Genomic DNA, 10885 nt, shown 5'->3' with positions numbered 1-10885 from the left:
TAGATGGAGAGAAATCAAATATCACCATTGTCCTTGAGCTAGTATGCCTCGGACAACTTTAGCTTGAACTATTGAATACGGGCTACTAAGAAACAGGGGATGGACGGGAATTTCCCAGAAGTCTCTCTTTCAGTTCTCGTTTCCCAGAGTACCCCAGCTTTGCTCCTTCGTCACGTGATAGGGGTGGATTAACCTGAAAGCCCTGAGGGCGAAGCAAAGTGTTGTGAGCTAACTCTCGCGCGAGTTGGGGCGTGTTTCCTCGCGAGAGGATCCCGGGGCCCGGCTCCCTCCCCGTCCGCCTCTCGCGAGGAGGTGGAGGAGGAGGAGGAGGAGGAGGAGGCGCCGCTGCGGCCGCCGCCGCCGCCGCCGCCTACACCGCCAACGCCAACGGGGCTTTCCCGCTTGCTCCCGATGGAGTTTGAGGCCGTGGAGCCGCAGCCGAGCTGTGCCCCGGGGAAAGGAGGCGCCTTCGTCGCCGACCCCCGTCACCGCCGTCGCCCCGGGGCTCCCCGGAGCGGTCCGTAGCGACCCCGCCCGGGCCCTCAGGTAGGGCGGACGGGCGGGAACCGGGGCCTGGGCCGTGGGGAGGCCGTGAGGGGGCGCCCTGAGAGAACGTCTGTGCCTGACAGCGTCGGTGCCCGCCTGGTTGACTACGATCTTTCCCACTCCCTTCCCCTTCGGGGTTCCCGCAGCTACCTCTTTCTACTCTGCTGGTTGACTGCAGCCGAAGGGGCCAGGCATCAGCCACTCTTCCCTCCCCTCGCCCCGCCCAGGCCGGAGCTGTGGCCCGCAGAAAGGGGCTATCGGGGTTAGGGTCTCTCAGAGCTCTATGAAGGACCTCTTTATTTTTCTCTTTTATGTTTTTTTTTTTTTTCCTTTCTTCCCTAATATATTTGCTTCTCTCCCTTTCCCCTTATGCCTTCCCACTCTTTCTCTTTTCTTCTCTCCCTCCCTTTTATTCTCCTCCCTCTTTTTGCTTCTTCCCCTCTCGTTTTCCCTTCTCTTTTCTCTTCCCTACCTCTCCCTTCTCTTTCCCCCTTCCCTCTCTCCTTCCCAGTCTCCCTGTTTCCCTCACCTTCCTCTTGTTCCCCTTTCCATGTCTGTTAGTTTTCCCTCTTTCCTTTCTCACTTTCTTCTCTTATCCTCTCCATTTATATTTTCTCTCAATCATTCAACATTTATTCCCCTTTCTCCCTCTTCCTTCACTCTATCTTTTTCCTTTCCCCATTCCCATTTGTCTTTTTCCTTCCTTTTTTTCCTCATTAAAAAACAAAACAAAACAAAACACGCAGAGAAGACGACTAGGTATGATTCTAAAATTAACAGAGAATCTTGATGTTTTAGTTTGAATGGAGTTAAGCATCATCAATTCTGCCAGTGTGTCATTTCTTCTGAGGCCCAGGTAGGGGGTGGAATCCGAACATAAGGAGAATCTACTAAGTAGAAGACCTCCTTTACATTCACAAACACCTCTCTTTTCGAATAACAGCCACTATATTTTGACCCAAGCCAAACAATGCCCCTTGGTGCCATGTAAAGGGGTCTCAGCAGTAAGAGAAGAGAGGATTGGCTACAGGATGGCTCTGGGGATGTGACTAGGATAATTGAATGAAAGAGAGCCAGGGAATTTATTTATTGGTGTGTTTGTGTGTCTGTATTCCTCCCCTAGCCCCCCCTCCTTGTGGGAAAGCCTCTTGGGGCGACTTTTCCACCATCTTAGAGGAATGGTGTAAAGCATCATTGTTTTTACAGGCATTTGAAACTGAATTGGGCATCATGTTAGAGAATGCATAAGAGGGAATAGTATCTACTTTTCGTCCTTAAGAATAAGGGATGGAAAAGATTATGTGGCTGTCTTCACCTCTAGTTTCAATAATAAAGAAATGTGACAAACAGAAAAAAGACAGTAATAAAAATAGATCTAAATGTAGTATTTGTTATGTGGAGTATGCTTAACCTGAATCCTCCTACCTCTCTTATGGGCATTTATTTAAAATGTTGAGTTTTTTCCTGGATCATATTTGAAAGCTATTATATCTCAATAAATTTACTCTCTTCTCTTCCCCATCCCATATTATAGTTTTTCTAGCTTTTATTCCTTTTAACATTCATATATCAAATTCTGAGTTGATAATTGGGGAAATTACTTGAAGAAAAAAAGGTCACAAAATTCAATTTCTGTTATATTTAGGAAAAATATGGATGTTTTCTACAACTTTAAAGACAATCCTTTTCAAGATCACATGCATTAGAACCCTTTAATTGTTGATCAAATATGACTGTACTAGTGGGACAATTTCCTTACTAAATTGCCAACTTGTTATTTTGCTCTGTTTACAACTTTAAAAACAAACATTTTGATGGATTTTTTATTTTGGCTAGAGTTTTTTTAATTTTAAGAACTTTAGAAATTTGTATATAAGTTTAGCATTTTAGAGGTTGTATATTTCAAGTAGTATTCTTTTATTGTATTAGCCAGAAGCATTTTTTCCCCTAGATTTGAAAAATTAAGCAGGCAAAATAAAGCATGCTGAAGAAACAAAAAAAACTTGTTGTTCTGTATCCATATCACTGTTAATGTTATCTTCTTAATTGTCCTTATTATGTCTTTATAATTATGTGAGACTTTTCAGAGTGACTTTTGTACACCCACACTACTCTGAGTAAAGAGACATCTCCTCTGCAAAAAGTAAAGTTGCTTTTGAATCCTCTTATAATTAGTAGACTTCAGAGCATGGCCACTTATCCAAGAAGTAAATTATTTCTCTAAAAACGGACATATGAAAACAAGTTGATTGATTTCTAATGTCATTAGAGGAATAAAGAACTTGATTTTCTCTAGTAAGGATAAATATACTAGGAAAAATTACTTGATACGATATAATAAACACAATTGTGCTACTCAAAGCAATATGTTTTCATTTTTAGTCCTTATAACTTCTGAAGGATCTTGAATTTTATTGGAAGTGATAGTTATAATAAACAGAAAAAAGAATTTGTGTTTTAGAAACTGTCATTAAAAGTTTAATCTTAAATCCATTAAATAATTGATTTAAACTGCAAAATAACTTGTAGTAGAGTTTAGATAGTTGAACTATGGAGAAATTCATCAAAATTATATATTTGAGCCTTTTCTCCCTTAAAATCTTTTCTGCAATTTGTGGTTAAACAATGGTGGTAATAGTACTTAAAGTGAAAGATAGTTTATCATAATGAACAGAAATCATATCTAGAAGTCAAGACCCTAACTTCTCAGTGGTCCACACAAACACTGTAAGTTGTAGAAAATTTATGGATCTGAAATGATGGAGTTTTCTTGCAAGAGTTCCTTCAACGGTTGAAATCACATATTTGAATCATCCTTCCCAACTTCTTCTAGATTTCATTAATATTATTAAGAAATTCCTTTGAAAATTTAAAGCTACTACTATTCATTTTAAATAATACTTTTCTGTACTTAAATTCCATCGTAAGCTATCCATGCTTTTCCATTCTGTTTCTTTTTCTTTCTTTAATTTTTTTTTTTTTTTTTTTGTAGGAGGAGGGTTTCATTTCTATAAATCCTCCAATGTTCTGGTTTTCTTGCATTGTTTCTTTGATATTTTCTTGGTATCCTTGAAGTTACTTGGACTGTCCCATCTGAAATTTCTTGCAGAATGACTTATCTGCTTCCTTTTCTAGGTATATGTATGTAGGATCATAGCTTTCAGAACTAGATGCAATTTAAGAGATTATTCAGTTGGTTCCACCCCAGGTGGATGTTTCCATGTTAAAGAAATTTAGGTTTAGATAGGTAAAGTGACTTGGCCAAGGTCATACTGGTAAGCATAAAATAGTAGATGCTATGTGTAGCATTTTCTACATGATTTAAAATTCTAATAATGCACACATTTGAAACAAAGATTTGTTTAATTGTAAGACTGATTTACATGTAATAGCTGAACTTCAAAATAGTTTTTGTATTTTTTGTTTCTATTAATCTAAAATAGTGGGTTAGAAATTTTTGCAGTGTTAGACTCAAATCTTTTTCTACACTAGTATGAAATCAAATAGTGAGCTATTCTTATTAACAGATTGTGGTTTACCAATAACAAAAAGTGAAATGTTATACATTGGTTCTTTTTAAACAATCTTTTCATCCTTCCATCATATTTGTGAGAAATTAGTAATTTTTCTGCAGTTTTACATGTCAGCGAATGACACACAGAGCAGCTTATAACTTGAAAAGCTTTTAGAATAGAAAAATTCCTCAAGGTCACACTTATTCAGAAAAACATTTAAATGTCTACATATGAGCATAACTGTTCCAGGCAATTATATCAAGCAATATATCAAATTTAGATTTTTTTGAAATTCCCTATTTAATTATCATATAATTTGAGTAACTACAAGTTTACTTGAAATGTTAATTTTAAATATTGTGCTTAGCGCTTTGAATGAATGAAATTTAGTTTTTTCCTGATTTTTGTTGTACTTGGAGAGTTTTCATTTTGTCTTTATTTCCCTGCAAACCATGTTCTCATAGCATTTAAATTAGAATTTTACAAACTCAAAGTTAATGTATAGTGTTTCAGTTTAAGGAGTTCATATTTTCACAGCTCTCTGTTGTTTAATTTAAGGTCCTTTTTCTAAGAAATTTCAAGATAAATTTTTAAAATCCTTTTTGCCCATTTACATTCAGGATTTTAAAAAAATACTCTTAAATAGATCAAAAGTCTCTGTTGAAATACCAACTAAAGATATATTCATTGACATGAGTATCCTCTAATGTTTGGGTTGAAGAGCTCTCACATTATTTTCATGTGTCTTTTAAATTATGTCGAAGAGTGAAATGTTGATTGTGTTGCTACCCTCAAAATTAATGATCTAAGTAATCATTGTGAATCTGAGCAGTCTTTATACCTCTGCTTTTACTTGATTCAGCCTATCTGGAAGAAAATTTACTTTCATTTTGTAAAGGCATTTATTTAAATTCACTTGGAAATTAAATTGCCTGCATATTGCATTTTAAGATTTTTTAATGTGTTTAAGAACACTTGTGCAAATAATTGCCATCAACTTAATTTTTTTTTTAATGCAGTTATCAATTCTTCCAAAACTATTTAAGGTAGTTTGGAATGCTAAAGGTTTAAAATTTTATTAATTAGCTGATTTCAGATTGAAATCTTTTCCAAGAAATTTAAACTTGAAGCAAATAATGATTGTCTTGGTAAAATAAAAGACTTAAAAGACTATTTTAGATGAATTTCTTCTAACTTAATATGGCATCGAACAGTTGGCAACTGAATTAGTATTCCTGAACAGGTAGGTGTAAAAAAGCAGTGGATGAAATATTTTAGTAATTCAGCTTCACATTAACATATTTAAGAGGAAACCTGGCTGTAAAACTAATGATCTCTTTTCCCCTAACAGTATTGGAATATTTTTCAGGCTGTAGATACTGATGATTTCACATATTTTGTTAAAATTGGGCATAGATGCTTGTCAGATTTATTTGTAATATTGGAAGTAAACTTACTTTTGAACTTTTTTTAGCTTTGTAGCTTTGGGTCAGGCATTCTGAATCTGGAAGGTATAAATCTGTCTAGAAAGATCTAGAAATTTATTTTAGAATATATTTGTAAAACTACCTTAAAATTTTTTATATCTAAGAATCCAATTTTACATGAAATATTTGAAGTACTTTAAAGTCTGTAGACAAAGCACAACAAATAGGAAAAGAATTTTCCCTTTGAAATTTTTGGTTTTTATTATGGTATAGTGTTATATAATTTATTTTCAATCTCAAATTGTGATTTTAAAAATCTTTAGTTGCTGTGGTGCTCACTAAAATATCAGCCAGTAAAAAGTTTTATGAATGAAGTATAGTATCAGCAGTATAATTGTCCTTAATGTCTAGACTTTTAGTATTCAGAAAACCTTTTATCAGATTTATATAAGTACTTTTTAATTGTCCTAGATTTGGGTTTAGGAAGTATTTATGAAATATGTACTCAAACTTTATATCTAAATGTTTCAAATTGGAGAGACTGATGCTAATGATAATGCCATGGTTTTGGATAAAGATTATTTGGAATTCCAAGCTCTGTGCTATATTAGGCTACTATTGTCATGAACTCATAGGATTTAGAATAGGAGGAACCTCAGAGATAAAATTTTCAATTTTTAGGATGCCTTTCTAATTTTAAATTTCATGAATGGACACTTCTCCAGCTCTTACATCTTAGTAGTTGTTGATATTCTTAGCATCTGTAATTGGGAAAATACATAAAAACTACTATCACTCCTGTAATCTTTTTAATTGATTTGTGTTTTGTTAATCATAGCAGTATCTACAAACATTAAAAGTAGCATTAGGCAGACTGGGTGAAGCTTGCCTGTAATCCCTGGCACTAGGCAGGTTGAATCCTGCAAAAATTTGAGCTTGGGAGTTTTGAGTTGCATTGGGCTAGGTTGATCAAAAGTTTGTACTAAATTAAGTTTCTTTCGGAAAGGGGTGGTGGTAACTCATCAGTTTGATTAAATGTTAGAATCTGAACAGTTCAAAGGTCCTATGATAATCTGTATTGATATCCATCTATGAGTAGTCTCTGTACTTCAAGTTGGCCGAGATAGGGAGACCCACTCTCAAAAAAGGAAGAATAGATTTCGTGGATCAGCCATTTAAGTTTACAGAAGTTTGATTAAGTTATTCCAAATTATTTTGCCCATTTGATTGGAGCTAAATAAAGATCAAAAAGATAAATTTTAGTGTGTTTATGGATTTGGATATTCTTTTCACTGACCCTGTAACTCTTAAAGCATCTTAAGCCTATAGATTGGGTACCATCGATGTAGTTTAAACACCTTTTACAGATAAAGAAACAGATCCAGAGGAATCCAGTGATTTGCCTGAGGTAACCATACTAGTTGCTCTTCCCAAAGAGATGATAAAGATTTGCAATTGTTTTTTGGAAACAAACCAAAAAAAGTACTGTGGCAAGCTTTCTTCTAGATTTTGAATTTACAATTAGTAATACTTTTTTTTTTTGAACTGTTTAGATATTTTATTTCTACAAAGAATATCTTTTTTTTTTTTTTTTTTTTTTTTTTTTTTTTTTTTTTAAGTGAGACAATTGGAGTTAAGTAATTTGCCTAGGGTCACATGGCTAGTGTTAAGTGTATTGAGTTTAGGACCAGTGTGCTACACAATGCACCATCTAGCTGCCCCCCAAAATATCTTCTTGACTTTGTTCATGTTAAAATTTCAAGGCATTCAGCAGTTGAATTCAAAATTCAACAGACATTCAATAGCAACAGTAATGCTAGGATCTATTGATTGTTTTATATCAACGTAAAAAATAAAACTTTACTAAATACTATTGTTATGATTTTGGATAAGTCTTATCTTTTCTAGGCCTCATTGTCCTTTTCTGTGAGATGAGGGCTTTAGATCAGAGATCAGATTAGATGGCCTTTGTTCAGTTAGGCTCTAAATCTTTCATCTTGGTGATCCTGTGATTGTTATCCTTGGAGGGGCATTACACAATGACTTCCTTTTTTTATTTGTTTTCAATCAGTAAGTCAATCTGTGAGCATTTGTATAATGCTTATTATGTGCCAATGTTGGCTCTACATTCTGGAAGAACAACTTTCTGATCTCTCTAAATTCAATTAGTTGTCTCTTTCTTCCTGTATTATGTGACAGTAATGTAATGGTAATCAAGAGACTCGAATTCTAAGATGGCCTTGTGCCAATATAATCTTGACCAAGTAGCCTCAAATACCATGAAATTCAGTTTCCTTCTCTGTCATGTTGACTAAATTCCCTTCCAAATATGAAAATCTGTGAGTAGGTAGGTATCTTCACATTTCTCTTCTTTGTATGCAATTTGTCTGAGATAGATATTTGTCAAGTAGAATGTAAGCTCTGTGGGGGTAGGATAGGACAAGTGCCTTTTCTTTTCTTTTCTTTTTTTATGCTAAGGCAGTTGGGGTTAAATGACTTGCCCAAAGTCACACAGCTAGGCAGTGTTAAGTGTCTGAAGCCATATTTGACCTCAGGTTATCATGACTTAAGCGCTGGTGCTCTATCCACTGCACCACCTGGCAGCCCTGACAAGTGCCTTTTCTAAGTTTTAGATCTTACTCTTTCTTCCCCTTATTCCTGTCCCCTCAATAGTATATACTCAGTTTGTGCTAGTTGAATTGAATTGTATTTTTAAATGTGATTAAAAGGTTATTCTTTAATTCCTCAATTTAAAATTTTAGAATTGATGTGATCACAGGTATACAAATAATGTAAGGCATAAACTTGGCTTCATGGAAACATTGCTTCATACCTATAAAGAAAAATTCTCTGACCAATTGGTAAAATCAAATCTCCAAATTAGGTAAATTGTTTTACATAAGTGCCAACAATATGAAATGAATCAAAATTAGTTTATTGGTTTCAAGCTTTTATTATTTATAAAACATTAATTTTAAATTGCGGAATTTTCTTGGAGCAGTGTATTCTCTGTTCATAATTGGGCAAAGTCGCACTAAAATGCTTAAAAAATTATTTGTGATTCTTTAAAAATAAATATATGTTTACTACAGCTTGTTATTGTTTTTGTTATTTTGCAGTTGTATTGAGTTACTGAAGCAACATCCCAAATATTTAAGTTTCTTAAGTTAATGTATACAATTATTTGTCTGGTGTATTGTTTATTTGTCTGGTGATTATTAAATTCTCTCTGCCGTTATGGATATTCATTTGAAAAAAAAAATCCCTTTCACTTATACACAAAATCTGGATTTCAAATTACTATGTATCACTACAAAAATGAAGGAAACAAAATCTATTTAAACTTTGGTTATTGTCAGTTTAAGTTTATTGTCCTGAGATTTCATGTCTTGAATTACAAAGAATGATTGTTAATTTAATTTTATTTTCAGACAGGATTATTCAAGATTTATTGTAGTTCAGCTTTAGTTTAGTGTTCAGTACTGAGTGGCAACTAAGCATGAAACTGCTTGTCTTAATTAAATTATTAAATAGCAAAATGCATTTCATACTTTAGCTTATATAGCAAATCAGAATTAGTTTGAATATTTACATTTCTGTGAAAATATGGAAATGATTTTTTTTTTTTGTTCCTATTTAGCTAACATAACACTACACAGTGAAATAATGGTCTGCTAGACAGCTAAACAAGCATCCAGTTTCCACAATGCCTGTGCAAGCTGCTCAGTGGACAGAATTCCTGTCCTGTCCAATCTGTTATAATGAATTTGATGAGAATGTGCACAAGCCCATCAGTTTAGGTTGTTCACACACCGTTTGCAAGACCTGTTTAAATAAACTTCACCGAAAAGCATGCCCTTTTGACCAGACTGCCATCAACACAGATATTGATGTGCTTCCTGTAAACTTTGCACTTCTCCAGTTAGTTGGAGCCCAGGTAAGATATAAAGTTTTACTGATTATTGTTTCAGCCTTATATGAGAAGTAGCATCAGAGTTAGACTTTGAATTAAGGTAGATTTGTGTATGAATGTCCCCTTATACTATTTCTTAGCTTTGTGAGAGTCTCATAGAACTTATTTTCCCATCTTCTCCCATGGGGATACTTGTACTATAAACCCTGTAGGACTTTTGTGAGGAAGGAACTTGGTAAATAATAAATCATTTAAAAACATTAATTGTTAAATGTTTGATAAATTTTAGTTTAAAGGAAAAAGTTTTGCGAAATTTGAAATTCATAGAAAGCATTAGTGTTAATCAGTTTTGTTGAAAAGGCCATTCCCTCTTGGTTCTAAATTTCCTTATTTATAAAATAAATGAGTTAGAGTAGATGATCTGTAGTTCATTTGCAACTATTGATACTGTGATTTGACTTTGTTAGAATTATATTTTATGCAGAGCAAGATTATCATTTTATGTGTATACATATATATATTTACATATGGATATACATGTACAGAGAGAAAGAGAGGAGAGAGGGAGGGAAAGAGGAAGGGAAGAAGAAAGAAAGAGAGCATTGAATGTATTAAACTGTATTTATGAGAAGTTTCCCTTTTTAGGTACCAGATCATCAAACAGTAAAATTAAGTAATCTAGGAGAGAATAAGCACTATGAGGTTGCAAAGAAATGTGTTGAGGATTTGGCACTCTACTTAAAACCACTAAGTGGAGGGAAGGGTAAGTTTCTTAAAAATTACGTCTCTTGGTGGGTAGGATTTGATGGGAAATTATTAATGTTGAAATCTACCTTTGATGATGTGAAACGATGAAAATCTTGAAATCAATTTGACAGAAGATCCATTTCTCTTTTTTGAATGAGAACCTAGATTATTATTTTATTCTTTATTTTATGGAATGTATGGGAAGATTTAAACAGGAATCATATACCTTGGACAGGCATAGAAGGTCTGCTTCATTGCAGGAATTATTCATGTTGATGAGAATTCAGATTCATCAAAATAAGCAAGTGTAACATAACCACAAACCAAACAGTAGAAGAAATATTCATATTCAGTTGAACTAGTTACATTTAATTAGAATTCTGTTGAGCTTAGACTTCTTCGGTTAGTTAAGGATACTGTAGTCCAGTCTTCAGCCTTTACTTGCCATTTATGTAAACTTCAGGTCATTTAATCTCTGAGCCTTTGTTTCTTTATCTTTAAAATGTAATTTAGATTATATTATATGTAAGATTTATTTAGAGAAAAGCATTTTGCTGACCTCTAGGATGAATTGCTATCAGTATTTTCATCATCTTGTTAAGGAGATATATTCTTAGCCTTTGAGAAATAACTAGAGAAGTATGAAATATAATCCCTTATTCAAGGAATTTAAAAGTGCTATGGTTTGTTACATTGCTTTTAGATAGGATTATGTGATAGGTTCCAAAAGGCAAATG

General features: G+C 34.1%; 1 protein-coding gene across 4 annotated transcripts in view; it reads left to right on the top strand.

The window, feature by feature from the left end:
- The first annotated feature begins 348 nt into the window (after positions 1 to 348).
- The window catches only part of RC3H2 (ring finger and CCCH-type domains 2), a 56153-nt gene continuing 45616 nt past the window's right edge, over positions 349 to 10885 (top strand). For 2 of the 4 annotated variants that reach the window (XM_051979588.1, XM_051979586.1), the window contains exons 1-3: positions 349 to 546; positions 9129 to 9425; positions 10047 to 10164. In XM_051979588.1, coding sequence (XP_051835548.1) covers positions 9195 to 9425; positions 10047 to 10164 — 349 coding nt within the window. In that variant the 5' untranslated portion in view covers positions 349 to 546; positions 9129 to 9194. The remainder of the gene's footprint in view (positions 547 to 9128; positions 9426 to 10046; positions 10165 to 10885) is intronic. The other 2 variants (XM_051979584.1, XM_051979585.1) reach the window with 1 other exon arrangement.

This window comes from Antechinus flavipes, chromosome 2 (assembly GCF_016432865.1).
Source record: "Antechinus flavipes isolate AdamAnt ecotype Samford, QLD, Australia chromosome 2, AdamAnt_v2, whole genome shotgun sequence".
NCBI lineage: Eukaryota > Metazoa > Chordata > Mammalia > Dasyuromorphia > Dasyuridae > Antechinus > Antechinus flavipes.
Note: the sequence above shows the minus strand (reverse complement) of the source record. Positions and strands in the feature narration are given on the sequence as shown.